Source organism: Cyanistes caeruleus, chromosome 13 (genome assembly GCF_971803275.1).
Source record: "Cyanistes caeruleus chromosome 13, bCyaCae1.hap1.1, whole genome shotgun sequence".
Taxonomy (NCBI): Eukaryota; Metazoa; Chordata; class Aves; order Passeriformes; family Paridae; genus Cyanistes; species Cyanistes caeruleus.
Genome location: NC_141713.1, coordinates 8,653,910 through 8,673,805, shown reverse-complemented (window position 1 = coordinate 8,673,805; position 19,896 = coordinate 8,653,910). Strand labels below are relative to the sequence as shown.

The 19,896-nt window shown below is 37.7% G+C and overlaps 1 protein-coding gene and 2 long non-coding RNA genes across 9 annotated transcripts in view; 2 read left to right on the top strand and 1 right to left on the bottom strand.

Annotated features, from left to right (window-relative positions):
* The window catches only part of LOC111934066 (uncharacterized), a 36,811-nt gene extending 27,412 nt beyond the window's left edge, over positions 1–9,399 (top strand). Inside the window, exons 5-8 of one of the 4 annotated variants that reach the window (XR_015275936.1) lie at positions 1,382–1,552; positions 1,641–1,766; positions 5,410–5,487; positions 7,171–9,399. This is a non-coding gene — a long non-coding RNA (uncharacterized LOC111934066). Of the gene's footprint in view, positions 1–1,381; positions 1,553–1,637; positions 1,767–2,421; positions 3,715–5,409; positions 5,488–7,170 lie in introns of those variants that run through there. The other 3 variants (XR_015275939.1, XR_015275940.1, XR_015275937.1) reach the window with 3 other exon arrangements.
* On the bottom strand, positions 6,840–15,275 carry CFAP161 (cilia and flagella associated protein 161). Its single transcript, XM_023933919.2, has 7 exons — positions 15,101–15,275; positions 14,885–14,974; positions 14,463–14,716; positions 13,747–13,831; positions 12,774–12,932; positions 12,046–12,119; positions 6,840–11,117 (listed from the first exon to the last, which is right to left on the bottom strand). The coding sequence occupies exons 1-7, from the start codon at positions 15,161–15,163 to the stop codon at positions 10,883–10,885; spliced, it is 960 nt and encodes a 319-aa protein (XP_023789687.2). The 5' UTR covers positions 15,164–15,275; the 3' UTR covers positions 6,840–10,882.
* A 145-nt stretch (positions 15,276–15,420) lies between these two features.
* LOC111934063 (uncharacterized) overlaps positions 15,421–19,896 on the top strand; it is a 51,911-nt gene continuing 47,435 nt past the window's right edge. For 2 of the 4 annotated variants that reach the window (XR_015275927.1, XR_015275929.1), the window contains exons 1-2: positions 15,421–15,459; positions 15,938–16,075. This is a non-coding gene — a long non-coding RNA (uncharacterized LOC111934063). Of the gene's footprint in view, positions 15,460–15,705; positions 16,076–18,831; positions 19,032–19,896 lie in introns of those variants that run through there. The other 2 variants (XR_015275926.1, XR_015275928.1) reach the window with 2 other exon arrangements.

The following is a 19,896-nucleotide window of genomic DNA, read 5'->3' as shown; positions in this document are numbered from 1 at the left end:
TCTGGGAGGAAATGACCCTTTCCATTTTTCTCTAAAGCAGCATGGAAATTATAATCAGACTTTGTTCTCAAAAGAAGCTCATCCACAGTCCGTAGGTCACTTATCTCAGCAGATATGACAAAGGGACAGACATGCTCCTGCTAACCTTTTTTGCAAACTCAGGAACTGAGAAACAGGGAAGTTATTTTAAAAAAAAACACCTTAGTTTAAAGGATGTCATAATTCTGATACCCTTTAAACATCTTTCACTTTATAGTTTATCAATGTCCCTAAATCATATTTAATTTTTTTTAGGCTATTCCCATTTCTTTTCATATAAAGAAAGCAAAATATCCTGATCTTAAGATGAAGAATACTTTGTTGATGTATTTGGTGGTGGTGTTGTTCTTTCCAGTATTATTCTTCAATCCATCTTTAATATAGGCTGACATTTTGTTTGCTTTTTTTGACCATTACTGTGCCCTGAGTAGAAGTTTCCATTAAGCTGTCTGCAGTAACGCCTAGATCTTTTTCTTGAGTGATTTTGCAAACCATCAAGTGTATATGAGTAGTTCAAATTGTTCCTTTTAGTACACATTACCTCATGCTTGCCTACACTAAGTATCAGCTACCATCTTTTTTGGTCCCTTCTTTAAGGTTTTTGTTTTGTTTTGTTTGCTGTTGGGGTTTTTCTAAGTCATGGCTTTTCTAAAAGATCACACAATTCCAAGTTATGCTGTCTCTGATACTGTGTACTTGCTTTCCAGATGAGTAGCAAATAGATTAAATTAACCCCAGTTTTGGTGTAGGTCTTAGGATCTCCTCTAGTTAATATCCTTCCCAGCTCAAAATAACCATTAACTTGTATTTTTTTTATTTAGTCTTCACAACTTTCTGAGTCATAATATATTTCTTAGTCCTCTGCTATTCTTTACCCTTAAGAATTTTATGACATTTAAAATAAACACCTAAATTATACCTCTAAAATTATACTTTTATCCATTATTCTGATGTCTTTATTAAAGAATTTAATGGCAATTGGCTGTTAATGTGTTATAGGGACAAATACAGCCAGAGTAGCTAAAGTCAAAGCCAGAGTTTACCTAGAGGAGCAGAATAGCAGGACAGAGGAAATCGAATCTCAGTTTGCAAGTCTCTTTCAATCTCTCCAGAGCAGTGTGGAGTAATCCTCTCACAACTGAATTCAGAAAAGCAACTCTCAGGTGCTCTTAGCCAACCTACTGAGCCCAAGCCTGCTCTTTTGTGCACCAAATGTCACTTCTCCATCTTCCCCTCCCTGCCTCCTTGGCTGCAGTGGAACAGCTTGTTCTGCTCTCAAACTGCTCAAGCAAAGAGAAATGGGAGCAGGAGTGGGGTTTGAGGATGGAACTCTTTTCTTCAGCTATCCCCAGCCCACCCACCCTCACAGAGGTCTTGGATGCAGCCTTGAAAATGAATGCAAGAGCCAAAAAGCATCAAGAAAGAACAGGATCCTTACTACTGAATAAAGCATTAAATGAGCACTCCATGTCCAGTTCTGGCATCCACTCATTTTAGCACAGATGGTAACAAGGTGGGAAGAGTTCAGAATACCATTATAAGTCTGAGGAGTGTGTTTTGCAGTGAGAGACTAAACAATTTGTTTCATTTTCTTCCAGCAGATTGTTGCAATGTGATGTCTTTGTAGTTTCCATACATACTAACATGAGGCAGAATTCAGAGCACTGGAATGTGAAGGCAGATCCATTTGAATCAGAAATATGATTACATAAAAGTTCATCATTAAGGTAATTAGAACTTCCTGGAATGCTTATTCTGCTCTATGTAATTTACCATGGCAGTGATATACTGGTTTTGGCAAAGTGGCTAATCTAATCTCAACATTTAATGCCCTCATAATCAATTCTGGGAGTTACATTTTGGTTTAACTGTTTTTTCAAAAGTCTGCTCAGTCATTCATACTTTGCATTAATGTTCTGTACTGGAAGAATGCAAGGTAGTAATTGGTGAGATCAGGTGAAATTAATTCACCTCACAAATGGTTTGCTTTCTTTACCTAAGTGGAGATCTTAATTGTAACTTACTGTGTGTTGTCCTGATTGTCAACATGCAAATGTTACGTAGCTTAATGAAATGTGAGACTTAAACCCAATACACTTTTATTCCATAACCAGTGACTTTATCATACTGGTATATTTTTTGCAGTAACAGGAACTGTATTAAACAAACTGGTTTTAACTGTGGCAAAGGTCAATCCTCCTTGAACTCTAAAATGCTCTTTCAAGCAAACATTTTAGCTTCAATGAACAAGAGAAAACCTACCAACCCAAAACTTTTTAGACAGTTATTGAAGAATACAATTGTGGCTATATTTGTCTAAATATTTAAATATTTACTAAATGGTAATGATATTTTTTTATTTCTGTGGGGAAACTAACGTAGGTTCACCTACAGAAGCTTAATATCATCTTGGATTCTCCCCAGGGAGAGGTAGTTCTGCAAGTTTGAATATATTTTGAAGAGCTTTAGTTTGTGGTCTTCTCTTTGTAAATTTGGTTTCATGCATGTGAACTCTTTAAGAACTCTTTTATTGCTTATCATTTCAATTTCAACTTCACTGTCCCACCCTCAGGGAATTTATCATAGCCAAGCGTGTTGTTACATTGAAGCACATAGAATTCCAGGTTATGAATACTCTCTTCAGGACAGACAGGAAAATTGTTCTCATTTAATTACATTCATTTGCAAAAATTGCTGACTTATCCTGGCATGACAAAAAATTCTCTTCTGTAGAACACCGTCAAATATATTTGAAAAATTATTATTTGGCATTTATACCAATTCTGACATAATTTCTTATAACAATAACCTGATATTATTGCAGAAAACTTAAGATTGTTATAGATTACATAGGCTGATCAAAAAACCTTCACCACTTGTTGGATTATATGTAGTGCTTAACTTGTAAAACCAAACAGCAAATGGTTGTGTCATGTAACTAAGCAAATGTGTGGTATAAATTGACTTTGCCTCAATTCTTTCCGTGATGAATGAACATTCTGTTCTCAGAAATAATTGCTTGGATGGAAAGGTCGCACACATCAACCGTGGAGTGCAAATGGTTACTCCCCAAATCCTTGTTAAGCTAATTTCATAGGAAGCAGGAATTTGTGTTGGTGTTTCTGAATGCTGTATAAAGCCCAGTGTTCAGAAGGAACCATTCAGTAGTTCCCAAGTGTGGCACTGTTTAAAATCAGTTAGCACTTACAGGAAAAATTCCATAACCACCCAACATGGCACAATCACTTGATATATGGTTAGATATTTATTAGCAATTTTGAATTTCAAGTACTTCTGGAAGCACCAAAAATTTCAACAAGCAAAAAGAACAATAAGCTATGTTATATCAAAGGTCATGCATGTGATGCCATACAGGGGCCATGTAATTATTATTGAGATAGCTACATGCATTCTTTTTCAACAAATTGAATTTTTTTTCTGAAAAAGAAATGTGGAGAAAAAATACAAGATCCGGGGAACTTGCATCTAGATAAACTGATAATCCAAGTTATTAATTTAATTAATTTGGAATTTAGTGCCATTTGAGAGCAAGTATATGCAGACATATTTTATGGAAAACTTTGGAATGCTAACATAGTTAAGAACAATGAAAAATTTTTCTTTGTAATATTTCTTTGCTTTTCTTATTAGCACCTAATAAACATCTGCAATCTACTTCTGACTAGCTTTATGAAAGAACTATGGCCAGTAGGGGTAGTGATACACAGATCTAGTTAACTACTAAGTTAACTACTGCTCCTTACCTGAGCTACAGCAATTCACCATCTATGTAAGAAATCAGTCCAGCCCCCATATTTGTAATTATTATTAGACATTCTACTTCACAGTAAGGATAAACATGAATTTGTAATGCCATGAAGCTGTGGGTGACTCTCATCCCCTGATGTTTGTCTAGGTGATTAGCATGGCTGACTGCTCTCTTCAAGGGCTTGCCAGGCCAGAGCTAGCTGCACTAAGACTCTAAGATTTGCAGTTTCATACTCAGCCCTTCCCTTTCATCTTGATTGGCTTTCCCTCCCAAGGCAGCAAAGCAGGAGGCATTCTTTACTTGCCTTTCAAATTGCCCATACTGTCCAAGAGTTTGAATGCTGATGGTTTCAACTCTGCCTGCTTGGGACTCCCAAAATGCATTCAACTAATACCACAGCAACCTGCTTAAATTATTAATGTAAGTTAGTTTGATTCAAGAACTAAAAATGTTTTATTAGTCATAAGTATTTCTTACAGTGTGGTGACTTCTGGCAGAATTCCTGATTTGATCCAAAGCTGGTGTTTCAATAAGTCTTAAAACTAAATTTCAATTGCCATTTTGGCAGCAAATTCAAAAAAGACAGTAAAATAAATTAGGAACTTACCACAGAAATTATGCCAACAAGGTTAAAATTTGCTATTGTTGTAATTATTAATTAATGACCACAAAGTGATCCAGGTCCTCCATTCAATATGCTCTGGAGAGAATTATCACCCTGACTGGCTTGCAATGAACAAAGAGCAGAGCTCAATATGCTGGGCCATCTTTAGGCAAATTTTTAGTTTCTCTGTAAGACTGTGAGTAGAACCCAAGGTCAGCTGAATTTGAGGACACGTGAAGAAAACAGAAAGGAGAATGAAGAAAGACAGATAAGAAGAAAGGTGCATGATGAAACACTAGGTATAGCTGGAGTGTTCCTTTGGATCACCATGTGATGCCATGGACCCACTCATTATCAGACCTGAATATGTCCCTGACCACTACGGGTTACACAGAAAGAACTAATTACTTCAGGTAGTTTCAAAAGAAACCAGTTAATTCTCCTGCATGAGGAAAGATTGTTCTCCTGCATATGCTGAACTGGATATGATTTCCATGTTAGCATAAAAGTTCCCAGAGTGTGTATGTGTATATAGCAGCAAATCGTTTATATTTCTCTGTATGTGTTTATTTTCATGGCACAGTTACATTCACTGGTTATTTTTGAGACTGGAGTACATCTTGGGTGTTCTGGCTAAACTGATGCTGCCAAAATTGTCAGCAAAAAGACCGGAAAAGCTGATGAACCTTAAACTTTTCCCCAAACAATTGCTCAGTTGTTTCTTCAGGATATGGAAGAGGCAGAAAGTCCAAGCAAGCAGAGCAGTAGGAAACCAGTGAGGAAGGATAGACATTTCTGTCAGACATGGATTTCACAAACCTCTGTGTTTGATCTTTTAGAGACCCTAAAACAATTGCCCACAGTTATTAGCATTTTAGGAGTTGTAAGAGATTTGAATATAAAGGAAAGGTAGTTCAGACTTCTGTTCAATGCTTTGCTTATGCATTTCTTTTATTTCATTTTGCTTAGGAATTTAATATCTTTATAAATTGTACAGGTAATATTTTCAGGAACATCTAAACAGAATTTTTGAAAATCATCTTCTTAGATCTTCATTAGTCTAAGATCTCCAAAGGTATGTTCAACATAATTCCTGACAATTTCAACATGAACAAACTGAAGAAACAGCTCTTTAGTTTTTCAGACCTGGCGTCTCTTTTGCAAATAGGACTTGTGCTGAGAGTTGGTTAGGTATTTTTAACTAGCATGCCATATAATTAAAAAACTAAATATATGCATAAAATAAATACTACCATGGACAATTCTTATTCCCCTCTGTGGGTTTGTCAGACCCACAGGGACAACACTGTGGTTTGTGGGATCTTCTCCTAGCAACTCCTACCAGCATCAGAATTACTTGGGCAGCTGAATCTTCATATCTCACACTAAAAGTTTGCTACTTGGCACTGCTTTATGTGCAGATTTCATATGCCCATATCTCTGGTTATTTGCACAAGGTTTACTTCAGTTTCCTGCCATCTTAAAAACACCTTTAATGACAGCTTTATGCTATTACTTACTGAGCTTCTCTGCTGTATTTCTTTGTATTTGGAAAAAAAAAATAAAGATGAAGATATGGTCCCTGCCCCAAGAAGGCTATGATTAAAACAAGACCAGCATTCTAGAAACATAAATTCTAGCTGGCGTCTAACTGGATGGTCTGTTTAGTTTTGTTTTGATGTATTGTATGAAGCAGCATTTAACAGATGTTGGGAAATTAGCTCTCTGAGCTTCTTGTATAAACTTAGAGCAGAGAATCATGTGTATGAATTAATGTCATCAGGCATTTTTAAATGTTTGTGCCTATTTTGCTGTACTTTGAGGCCTTCTTGCCAGAAAATATAGAAACTTCTCAGGAGAAAGTGCCTCAGTTGTAGCAATATTTTCTAGCACCATACTGACGATTCTCTTCTGTGGTGAGAGATGTTGCCTTGTACAAGCCCAGCAGTGGAAAAAAAGGAAGAAAAGTGTCAACTGTTTCATAACAAACCCTCTACACACAGTTTTGACCAAAAAAACATCCCCCAAAAATCCCAAAGTGGAGGGGTCTCCCTGTGTCTTTATGCCAAGTTGTCCCTCTTATTTTCAGTAATGCTAATTTATCATGCAAATCCTGTAGTTGATATTCTTATGGCTGCTCATATCCCAGCTGAAACAGCACACATCCAGCAAGGTGACAGATTTTCCCACTCCTCTTTGCCAGGAGAATCAAGTGCTGAGGATTAGATTCCCTTTTACAGCTTCCGGGACAAAGTCACACCAGCATGAAGAGGGGAGCTGACAAAGCAAGGCTTGCCCCTCTGCGCTGTGTATGGGCAAGAAAACGAGGCAGGTCAGGCAAAGAATGGAAACAAGACCTGGGACAAAGCCTAAAACAGAACAGAATTAGAAAGGAAGTGTAGCTGACAAACTGACACAGAGATTTCATAGTTTCCACCTGTATTTAATGTACTTTACATATCACATCTGTATTTTTTTATTTATTTTTTATTTTGTGGCCTCCTTAGTTTAATTTTCATACATTGAAGTCTTAAGTGCTTCTAAAACAACAGCTATGGTTTTAAAAGATCATTTCACACCCACCCCACTCAAATTACAACAGACATGCAATATTAATTTAGGGTGAGTGGGCACAGATGTTATCAAAATCACCCTCTTACCTGCCAACTCCATCAAATTTTCCAGTGCTTGGATATTTTCTTCCACTGATGTGTGAAATTTTATTGTAATGTTCTCTGTGTCTTTTTTCCCCCCTCAGATGTTTCATCCAGTTACTAAACCTGCATATGGCTTCCTCCTCTATCAGCTGTCCAAGCTAAAACAATACTTTGTGACAATCACTAAACAGAAAAGCATCTCTGAAGATACTGATGTGATTAGGTGTGAGGCCAAGAGCCTGTGCTGAGTGCTAGAAGAGCACTTTATAACCACAGTAAATCAAAGTTTGGGCTAGACAACACAGAGAAGTCACATGATGTGAAATATGAGTTGGGGGAGAATGCAATAGAGAGGGAAGTGAAAAGGCATATTTAAACTGGATTTTCATTTTCCAGTGTTACCAAAGTGTGAGTTAACCCATCAGCTTTTCTTTGTTGACTCTGAATTCTCTTCTGTACTTCAATATTGTGCTGCTAACACACAACTGCACAGCAAAACATGCAGATATGAGCACTCTCTGTGCCTCAGGCCTATGAAAAGCTATTGTAACACAGCACTATATCTGGACAATATACCCTGTCCCTCAGCAAGGACTGAGAGCTCAGGATCAGCTTCATGGTAACAGCTTTTGAGCTGTCTGGAATGGAGGCAAAGTGAGTTTTATCTTCCCACAATGTACTTTGTGGAACTATCCATATTGGGTCAAATTTGGAAGAAGCACTGAAAGATTTTTTAATACAGGACTGTGCCATACACCAACAGAAAGGAAAGTGCATTGCAAAGGAGGGAAGCATCACTGCCCATATTTCATGATACACAGAATTCAGACAAAAAAAAAAGCAACACAATGGTCAGGTCTGAGGTGTGGTTCAGGTCTCCACTGCCTTATCCACCAGAAATATTGTGACTAACTGGCAGTAGCAGGATTGTTCATATTCTCATAATATATTCATAATATTCAATCCTATAATTCTTTATATTAAATCCCATGTTTATCAACAAATGGATAAATTACAAACCCTACAGTGAACTCTACACAGCCTGATTTTTTTTTCCCTAGTTTAATACCTACAGAATCAAGGCAGAATTATGTCAATCTTTTGTGAAAATGGGCATAATTTTAATTTCTGCAAACTGGCAAAAGCAATAATAGTACCCATATAAAAATATGCACTGCTTCTCAAGTTTCATATCTTTACATAGAAACTGAAAGAAAAAGCTCATAATTTCCTATAATTATGCTTTGATTACAAATTACTTAATGTTCTATATTATTCTTAATATAAAAAAGTTGATTGTATGCAATACACAGTGTCCTGAGTTGCTCTGTCTACTTTTGTGCTTAACTTCATTTTCCAAAAACATGATGTAACATTAATTCTAGCCTAGAATTCAAGTCTGCTTAAACTTGGTTTCCTTCTGTGACATTGTATCAGGGACCCATTTGGATTTAAACATCTCACAGGAATTGTGCTGTTTAGAAACATGTGCTGCCATCGTGTGGACATTAAGAAGTGCAAAAAATAGCTTTAAAAAAAATTGGGAACAGGTATTTGTTACTGGGTATCTGTATTTGTTATCGTGAATTAGACGAATTATAAATACATATTATATAAGAGCTCTGCACAAATCTGTGGGTTCAACGCTGCTAATGGAATCAGGAATATTGATTCAATCCTGTTGATTTGCAGCTCCAGAAATCCTTTCCAGTGAGCACAAAGTGATCAAAGCACACAAGTCTCCAAGCTACTTTTAACTGGCACTCAATTCCAGCATGACCTGCTTTTGTACTCATTCCTGTATCTGTTTATCTCTTTGTTTTTCCTCTAAGTCTTTTCAAAATTTGTTTTTGTACAGCGTGCATTGCTTTCTATCCACTCTAACACATACACAAACTCTCCTACCCAAAACATTGGCCAGCCCAGGCACCCTCCCACACAGTCCTCATTCCTGCATGAGTTCACACGAAGCTTTGCTTCAGAAATGGTTTTGGTTTAAGGCCTCTTCTTGTTTCCTACATTTGACCCAGAGTTAAGAGACTTAGAGTCAAAATAGCTGCATTTAATACCAGTAAAAGTCCACAATGGCCAAGTAAGAAAAACTACAGTGCATTCATGAAGTTTAAGTCTTACTAACCTGAAGTATCTACAAAACTTTATCCACTAAACTTTAATATCTAAAAAAATAGAAGCAGATTTATGTCAATCCATTGTGAAAATGTGCAAATTTTAACCTCTGAATATTGGACTATTGACAGACCCTCTAGAAAAACTTTGCATATCATGTTAATTATCCTTACATAGAAAATAAAAGGAAAAAGTGAAAAAAATCCCTAAAGATAATTTCCTCTATGACAGCCCATCTCTAATTAGTCTGTAAAGGTTTGCACAAAAGGAGTGTGATTCTAAAGCTGTCCTCTGCAGTCCCTCAAAGCAAATTTGCTTGTCACAGCAGCATGATCTGCCTGCTGCTCAGACACCCTGTATGCCAAATGCCAGTTGATGCTGCAGTCTGCTGACTTCATTTATATTGCATAAAGGTAAAACTTCGTAAGCCTTGCCTGTGGGCTTCAGATTATTTGGGAATAGAGCTTAAAGACATGTTTGGACCAACCCCTTCTTTTGTGGAAGTTTAGTGGGTTTGTTTTGGAAAACTTAGAAAGTTTTAATTGACCTTTATAATCCCTGAAGATCTCTGGAATCTTTTATGAATGGAGATCAGTGTTGTATTTTACTTGGGTAGTCACATTGTACAGAAAGAACCTGCTCCTGTGGTACAGTAGGACATGAAATAAATATATATTTAACTAAATGGGTATCATGGAATGCCATACAGTAGAAGATTCTCTGAGATGTTTTTTCAGCTTCTACATAAAGACAGGTAAATCTGCAGTAATGATATCTGTTTTCCAAGTTTTCCAAGCATTTTATATTTTGTTGATTTTGTTTTTAAGAAAATGTGAGTTTCAAAGGCCTTATTTTTTCTTTTCATGTGGCTACTCTGATGTCTAGGTAGGAATATAGACTACAATCTTTTTCTTACTGGATAAACTTGCAGCGTGTCATATCTGTTTTCTGCTTTGGCATTTACTTTCATGAAACTTGTGGGTACCAAATTTTCTTTGACAATTTTACCTTATTCTCAAACTTGATAGAAATTACAATGGATTAGAAAATGCTGGGTGGGTGAGAAGTAAATAGAACATGGTGGTGCATGGAAAAGGCTGTTGTAAGTCTCTAGTCTGTATCACTGTGCTCAAGTTCTTGATTACCTGATATTAAAGTGTTTAGAATACATGGAAAAACATAAAAAACTCCATTTATATCCATGAATTAGAAGCTAATTTCAAGATAAAATAATCCCACTTGTGATTTAATAATTGGCAACGTTGTGCTAGATGGTGGGTGGAACCAACTTTCTTTCAGCTGAACTTTAAATGTCAAAGCATCTCATGATAACTTTGCGTGTGTTTGGTTCTCAGTGTTTTGGAAACTATCCACTCACCCTTTTAAAAATTGTGACACTGGTTTGGCTGTGGAAGAATTGGTTAAATATACTCCAAGTGCCAGTAATTTAATGAAAATCTGTTAGGTTTCCTGGGTGCCGACAACTTTTGTCATCAGTGAAGGTGAAAACAGGTAAAGGAGCCTTTCCTGATTAACAATTTTCAATGTGTTGTTCCTCAAACATTAAGAGTTTTTGCCCATTATAACCTTGATGAGTTAATGAGATTATGCAATATTACTAATGGCAGACTTTAGTTTCTATTTTAAAATAAACATCTTTGAAATCTAAACAGAAAGAAACAAGAATTAGAATCTCATCAACCTCTCCTGGCTGTAGTCTTGGGCTTTTACATTCTCTGTCTTTTCATGAAACTCATTCTTCTTATACCCTTCTGGGAAAGCTTGGGGTCTGTCAAACATTGTACCATCTTCAGGACTAGGATTTCCTGTTATTATCTCCCAGTAATTCTTATCGTCTTCAACTCTGTGGGAGTCGAGATAATTGTGACAAATAACTTCAAATTCTCTTCCAAAATGAGACCTGCAAATCAAAAGAGATAGGATAGACAGGGACAATTAACATAAATACAAATTCAGCAAATCTTCATTACTTGTGAATTGTTTGAGATTTTCTCATTTTTCTCTTGATTTACTTAGAAATACCACCATGCCCTTTCAAATACCAGACCCTTACAACAAACACAATAACCCACTTTTTTTCCTATGAATAATATAGGAATTTGAAATTCAAACTAAATGCCACCTTTCTAGCTTCAGAGCTACAAATGCCCCAGCAGAATAAGGCACTGATACACCAACTCATAGGCCCTCATTCCCACTTCTCTCTGACTGAGGAGGATTCTGGCTACTTAATAACTTCTTCAGCCTCAAACTTTCAGACTTTCATCCTCAAAAACCTTACACAAATCCTCAGTCAAATCTTGCTAAGAAGTTAATGGAAAACATTGGTATACTACTTAGCAAGGCCTAATCAATATTAATTTAATGTATGTATATTAACTGAATTGAGGGATTAACTTCAATTTGTTGAGACATTGATTGAGATGGACATAAGCATATAGAGTTCTATGCAATGTGGTTTTATTTAGTTCCCTTGTTCCCTTCTCAGTATATAAATTTTTTCCTTCAAAATTAATCAAAAAGACTGACATTGCTCAAGATATTCAAAGGGAGAACCACCAAGAAACTAGAGAAAACTAAAAACATTATATGATAATGAAAAATGAAGAAAAAAAAAAAATCCAAACAACTAAATCTGATCCAACTGCCTGCAGCAACACAGCAGCACATGTCACAGCCAAGAAGTAAAACAAGGGAAAGGAGAATGGCATTCTGCATTATTTTTCATTTCTTCAGTGCATTCCTAAAGTACTTCTCTTGCTCCTCACAGTAATTCTTGATGTTGGCACATCACTGTGCACGCCCCTGCCAGTTTAAGTTATTCTTACCACACACAGAAGGTCCTTGGAACGGCTAAGTTGCGATTGGTGTAGCAATGAGTAATAATAATTTTAGTTTCTGCCTGGAAGAAAAGAACAAATTTTTTCAAGGCACTCGACAAACATTTTTAAACCAATATTGTGAATAAAGACTGTCTTCAACAATTTGTGAATTTTGACTGTGTTTATTAGTGAGCTTATTCATGTAAATGAGTCTTTGTTCAAGGCTGTAAAGGAACAGTTGTATTTGTGATACTCTGTTGTACACCAGCACTTCAGGAAGCCTAGCAGTTATCTGGTACAGGAAAATACTGTATTTACAAAAGGTTGAAAACATTTGGAAAATCATCCACTTATTCAGATGCCTTAAGAATTTCATTAGACATTTAATGTACATACAGGACCTCTTATTTAATCACATCTCCAAATACTGGAAATGGAATTTACTGTCTCAAAAGGCCTGAAAAACAGGTAAGTAATGCACCCTCACAACATGATAATGTCAACCATTGAAAATTTCAAAGTCTACCTCAAAATGAACAGTAGAAACAAATATTAATATAAGCAAATTCCCTAATTAAAGAGATTGTTCCTTTCCTCTCCCCCTTCCTAAGAGTAGAGGTCAGAACCAGCATGAGGGAAATATGTGAATAAAATCAACATAACATTGTTTTTCTTAGTAGTCCACCTGTTTCAGTTAAATTTTCATAACATTTCCTACAGTTTAAATTTCTTACAGGAACTGGAAATCCTTCATGTTCAAGACGCAGTTGTGGATCCAAGGACTTAGCTTGCCAGAAAGTCAAATAGGAAAGCTCAGATGTCAAATATACTTTCTGAAGGCGAGATTTTTTAGCAAAATCTTTAAATGTTTTGTGGTCACTTGCCAGATAAAACTGTAAATAAAAATATACATTAAGGACAGTATTAATGTAAAAGAAACAAGATATGTAATTTTAAAATATATTTTTGAACAAAAAAACTTTTCCCTTGGCTCCTGACAGATCAGTCTTACCAGCTAAAACTATGCAGGCAAAACCCATAGGATAGATTCTATATGCAGATTTGTGAATACTCTTTTAAAATTGAAGTTACACTCCAAATAATTTTATCTCACCAAAGTGATTGTTGAAAAGAAAAACTTTTTCAAAGCTATGGTGATTTATTTTGAGTGCATACATACATGTAATGCCTTATTTGCTTTAAATTTGCAGAGGGGAAGAATGTTAGTATTTAATAGAAATCTGCTTCCTCAGAATGACAGAATAGTGCATGACTTTATATTCCTACTGTGGATTATCTTCATCAGAAAAGAAATCTCAGATTCTCTTCTGAGTTGGAAGGGACCCACGAGGATTAAGTCCAACTCTTAAGTGAATTTTTCAAAGTGAAAAAAACCTAAAATCTCCTTGAAGAATTCTTTCCTGATTCACAATCTAATTGTGATTTCTTTTTCTTTCCTTTTTTAGATTTCCTTTATTCAGTCATTCTGGCTAACAGCCCCTTTGGTCCGCATACCTGACCTCAGGCAATTAGCATAAACTTTCAAATTAGGTATTACTTATCTTGGTCTATGCATGGTTCTGAACCTATTCTGTAAAACTAAGATGTTGCACAAGCGTACAGCTTTATCTGCCTGTTCTTAGAGAGGGAGTCAATGCACATTATCAGTGTATGCTACCACTGCCAGTAGCAGCTTTATTGCCTTACCAGTTTGTCAGAGACCCCTCCTTTTGTCCCAAGAACAAAGTTTTGCCCGTATCTAAGTGGTTCACCCACTGCACTTCCATCAACACTGTAAAAATTGTAAAAAGGAAAAAAGGTACATTAAAATCATCAGTTGTACTATTGGTTTAGGTTTTTTGTCTGTTTTGGTCTACAGTGAGATGCTGCTTTGTGACAACATTTTGTATTATTTACCTTTTAAAATAGGTAAAATATCTTAACCTAAGGCAGAGCCTTTGACTATTGAGCAAGACCCTGTTCTCCTGTTTCTTCTCCAACAAACAGCAGCAAATTAAATACATATTTGAGAGAGAGAATATGCTGGGTTTTTTAGAACAGAACCATGTCCACTTCATGGAAAGTGAAAGCAATGACACATATTTGTGCTTGCAGGAGAGAGAATATTAATAGTAGTGATATTTGGACATGTTTTGTCTGCAACAAAAAATAGCTGCAGAGTTTACCAAATGATACAGTGAACTTGATTTTGTCTTCACATCTAAGCTGATTTAGAGGTCATTGGAATTAATCAGAGTAATATACAGCATAGAATCAAGCTTAATGCATGACTGAAGACTCTTAAATAAATTAAATTTACTCATATACATTTGTATATTAGCAAACTTTGTTGCATATTTCTCAAAGCAATATACCTGAAGCTTAACCAAGAATTGAAAACAACTCAGAATAAAGTAGCAGACCTTACAATACAGAAAGCATTTCGACCTATGGGCTCCACGCTCTTGACTGCACTAAGTCCACGAGAGACCTGCAGGGGTTCATCCTTGTACAGGGATATTTCTTCCATGTCCACAGCCAGAGTCACATCACCACGCATTTCGGGCTCCGTCTCCTCCGAGGTCCCTTCCAAATCCGAGGATTTTTTGTCTGGGTTCATAAGCAGCACGGTGTCTCCAAAGTGAACAAATCCGTCAGAAGATACCGACAGCTCTACCTAAATTAGAATTTACACAGTATTTTATAGAGCTATCTGAACCTAACATCAGAAGTATTTTAATATATAAATTCCGTGGCATTCTTAGAGCATGCAGAACAGTAATAAAAGTTATGTCACTCTGTGGGGAGTCATGGGGAGGTGGACATAACCCTCTTTAAAAATTACCCTCTTGAAAATATTCTCTTGAAGTTTTGCTAATCTCTGTATTAAAAGTTGTCCTTGCTCCTTCTTACGGATAAAATCCCTCAGGAGTTCCTGTTGGCAAAGGAGAGAGGAGCAGGTATGTTATCCAGCACCCACAATCTCGCGTTTAAAGTGGATTTAGAGATCGGGGGAGCAGCCTGGAGCGGGGCAGGCGGGGATGCCCGGGGATGGCGGTACCTGCTGCGCGTATTCCTCCTCCAGCCAGTTCCCCATGCGGACCCCGAGCCCGTAGGAGGCCATGGCCGGGCCGGGCCGCGTCCCACGTCGCCATAGCGACCGCGCCGCGCCGCGATTGGCCAGCCCAGGGAGGGCGGGGCCGCGATTGGCCAGCCCGGGGAGGGCGGGGCCGCGATTGGCCAGCCCGGGGAGGGCGGGGCCACGATTGGCCAGCCCAGGGAGGGCGGGGCCGCGATTGGCCAGCCCGGGGAGGGCGGGGCCGCGATTGGCCAGCCCGGGGAGGGCGGGGCCACGATTGGCCCGCCCCCGGTGGGGCGGACGGGGGCGGGGCCTGAGCAGCGCTGAGGGCGGAGGGGGCGGTGAGGGGATGGGGGTTACGGAGTTCTTGGGAGTGGAAAAGAGGGTTCGGATCATCCCGTCCCACTGTAAATTCAACACTGCCAGGTCCACGCGAAACCGCGTCCCCAAGTCCACACATCTCTTAAATACCTCTTGGGGTGGTGACTCCACCGCTGCCCTGGGCAGTTTGTTCCCGTGCTTGGCAATCCTGCCAGTTTCCAGTCTGAATTTCCACAGAGCAACTGTGAACAGCTGAGGCTGTTTGCTCTTGTCCTACCACTTAACATTTTAGTCTTTTCTCCCGAGCAGTAAGAACAGCTCAGGTCACTCAAGTGCCCCTCCTCAGGCACTGGCCTTTTACACTCCATATTAGACAAAGAGCTGCAACAGTTTAGCACAACAAATTAGTTGACTCCATTATCACTGCATTATTGGTGAATGCTGTCAATCATAGAATAGTTTGGGTTGGAAGGGACCCTTAAAATCATCTCGTTTCAGCCCTCCCCTGCTGTGGACAGGGACGCCTTCACCAGCCCAGGTTGCTCCAAGCCCCATCCATCCTGGCCTTGGACATTTCTGGGGACGGGGCAGCCACAACCTCTCTGAGCCCTTATTGTGAAAAACTTCATGTTTCGTGTGAGTCAATGCATCAGGGAAATGTTTTGATTGTAAATGTTTTGCTTTGTTGTTATCTTGGTTTGAAATCTACATGGCAAGTGAAGCTAAGTGAGTATGCCATGTGTTTATTTTCCAGACAGACTAAGCCAATGATCTTCAGAGATGGTGTGGGTCCTTGCACAACGCATTTAATTCCTTTACAACTGTCACTGTTTTCTTGAAAGCTTGCTATTGTAACATTTCAATGCTGGACAACTTACAAAGGTTAAAAGAGATGGGATTTTTGCATGGACAGCTGTGCTACGTGTTATTATGTGATTGTCAGGCAGTTTTGACAGTAATTCATGTGAAACTTGGCTCTTTCCTGTTTGTTTTTTAACCCAAAAGTTATTACTCAAAAAGTTACTTAGCGTGTGCCAAACTTTTTAAGGACCAAATGCTATCAATTTTTGTTCAAATAGCACCACTCAGTGTTCAGTTGTGGTAAGTGACGCTTTCCTACACCTAGCTCTGTTGTCAGCAGTGCTGAAACTGTGATTAAAATAAGGAAAAAACTTCGTTCATCTTAACTTAATGTCAAAAGCCAAACATCTTTTTCTTGTTTCAGAATTAATCCACTTAAATCAATATTCAGTAATAAATCATTGTTACAAAATCATCTATTGTACTTAGCTGTGTCATTAAGAGCAGGTGAGCTGTCTTGCTGTAGCACGTAGTTAATATATAGATTTCACAGCAAGCTTCCATAGTTTTGTAGCCTTATGCAATGTCTGTACTTAGTTACTTATACATTCTGATGCAGAGATAAGTATTTGTACTAAAATGCAACTGTGCACAGAGAAATCTCCAAGCATCTCTTAGCAGGAAGATCGAAGGAAGGATTTAGTTACTGATTATGTAGTAGTTCCTGTAAACAAAGAAAAACCACTCCCTATAAAGATGTTTGAAAACTGAGCATCTTTCCTGCAGGAAAGATTACAGGCCTATTCAACTCAGCTCAGTTTCCTTTTGTGAAGATAAAATCTGTGTTTACTCCTAACAGTTGTTTGCTTTATTAAATGGTGTGAAGAAAAGCTGTGCTTGTAAAAGAATTGATCTATGTTTTGTGTGCCAAGCTATGCCAGAATACAAATTGACCAGAATTAAAGGTCTGTGGGATTTACTGAAAACAATAGTATTGCCCTTTTCTTTTTAGTCATTGTTAAATAAAATTATAGCCAGCTACTTTCAGAGACTCTTCTCCTACTGTTTGGAGTTACAGATCTTTCTTTATCTTCTCCTTTTGTTTTTTTAATAAAAGATAACTAGATGGTTGAGAAGACCCCAAATAGCACATAGAGCTGTCTAAGCCATTAGTTTACATAAATAGTTGGGCTAGTTAGAATTTTAGTTGCCTTAAACTTGTCAGAAATGTGTTAGCTAGAATATGTTTTAAATACTTTAAACTATAAATGCATTGGTATATACCAATAGTAAAAATTGTTGCGTGTGGTCCAGTCTGGCTAACAGGACAAGGTTTGAATGTCCATGAAAGATGAATATGATCTTAGAGAAAGTGGCAGAGCAAAATATACTAAAAATATGTTATCAAATCACACACACGTTGGATGAAAATGTTTTTAATACCTGCCTTTTCTGCCTTGGGAGTGTGTCTATGGATTTTTTCCCTTTTGAAAATTGTGAGTATGCCAAATTTGATTAACAATACAGACTTAATAATGCTGCACAGGAGTAAAACCTTCTCTTGTACAATTTTTCTCCTTTCATGCTATTATTTTACACTAGCATTATTCTGACACATGCTTTGAATCAGTTTGCTTTGCTGTTACTAGGTTTATGGCAATTAAAGTGATTAATCTGCTTGTTAATAATATAACTACAGTTTCTTATTCTAACCTATGCCCCAAACACTCCTCTGTTCACAGAACAAAAGGAATGAAGTGGTTTATGTGATATGATTTAAGGATTGTTGTTTTGCTACTTGTGGGGATGCCTCCCATTTTGGCTGTGAATTCAGTGTGGAGTTTTCCTGTAATGCTTTTTGCTGGGAAACAGTGAACCTGTTTATGGCGCATTATTTTCTGAAATGCAGCAATCCATTAAACAGATCTTTTAGTCTACCTTTGACAGGAAAGAGGAGCAGGATTCTTGTGTGCCATATTGGCAGGAAGTTTGCTGATACAGGTACATGAGTGGAAATTGACCCTATATAGGTCAGGTTAAAGACATCCAAAATATTATTGTTCATTTGGTGTTTTATAACAAAAAGATTCTGCTGGAGAAGGAGGGAAGGGAAAGAGAAGAATTTGCAGTGTGTCTAAGACCACCAAAAACTTGCCAGTTTGCTAGTTTGGATTGAGTCATCTCCATGGTGCTTTCTACCGGTTTCTAATTTAGATTTGTACAGAGAATTCTCTTCTTGGAAATTTTGTAATGAATGTTTTCTCTTCAAATTGAGATGTTCCATCATGATTGACTGTGCCAGCTATTTGAAGATTTTCTCCTCTGCCTGGCTGAATTTTGTTCAACAGATGGACTTGAAAAACTACCAGAGTTCTGTATCTCACAGAAAAATATTGTCATTCCAGAAACAGTAATTTATGAAAAGAATATAGAAATTTTAAACTATGTGTCCAAGAAATAATACTGTATTTTTCAGAGATCTGTATTAAATCCAAATAAGCTAAAATACTTTCATTAGCAATAAATAGTTTAGTGTGAATAGAAACACCATTGGCAAAGCACTTTTGCTTCTTACATTTATCTCTTCACAGGACTGTGCATTATGTATGTCTCCCTTAGGCAATTTAAAGACGCTTATTTTCCAAGCTGTGGAGTATTTCTCCAAGGTGTCTGACCAGAACAACGAGACTGGCCATGTTATTGGCTAAGATAAAGTCTCAGCTGGCATCTTTTAAGAACTGCTTGCTGGGGACCTACTTGAAGAGACTTGTGATGTTCACCCTCTTCCAAGGTATGGAGCGCATTGCATGTGCTGAACTGAAGAGTTCTGTCATCAGCCACAGGCACTGACACAAAATCATTGTGGCTGATGCGTGGTCCTATTTATAGTGGAAATCAGGGTGGAAATCAGGTCACTGTCTCTCATGGTTACTGATCTGTTTAAACTTAAGTTTCCATGAATGCTCATGCTTGAGATTTTGAAATTTGCTTTCTGTTAGCCATTTTTGTATGTAAAAAGCAGCAGCATGATTGTCTGTAGAGAAAAAAAATAGCCCTAAGCTCCATGACTTAAGCTGACTGACTGTGTGGGTTGTTCAGGCATAAAGTTCTGCCAATGTGAACATACTGCTCCTGAAACTGGAAGGCAACATTTCTGCATGACCTCTTGTGACCCAGATCCTTCTGTTTGTTCCCACTTTAGGGCTATCTATAGATAGTGCTCAGGATTGTCTTTGCTTCCCTTTTTAGCCTTGAGCATGATTCCTCTCCTTTAATGTGAATTGTCTATTGGATCAATCATTACCCTGTGATGTCACTTTCCTCTTTTTGGATTTTAATACCCTGTGAGGATAATGCTAAGATAGAAGCCAGTCTGTTCCTTTCATTTTCCATGGGGCAAATACAGAGTCCAGTCTTGAAGCAAAGTAAGATGTACACAAATAACACTGGAGATCTGGGTTGGTCTGTCTTCAAACCTTCCCCAAATTTGTATCCCACTGGCCCCCTGTCCTGGGGTGACTCAACACCCCCATTAGAAGCTTATTTGTAGTAGTTAAGGTTTAAAGATAAGGAAATTATAGAGATCAGAATACTTTGGTTCACATGAATCTGTGTTACATAAAATGAACTGTCTAGAAACAGGAACAGAAACTGAT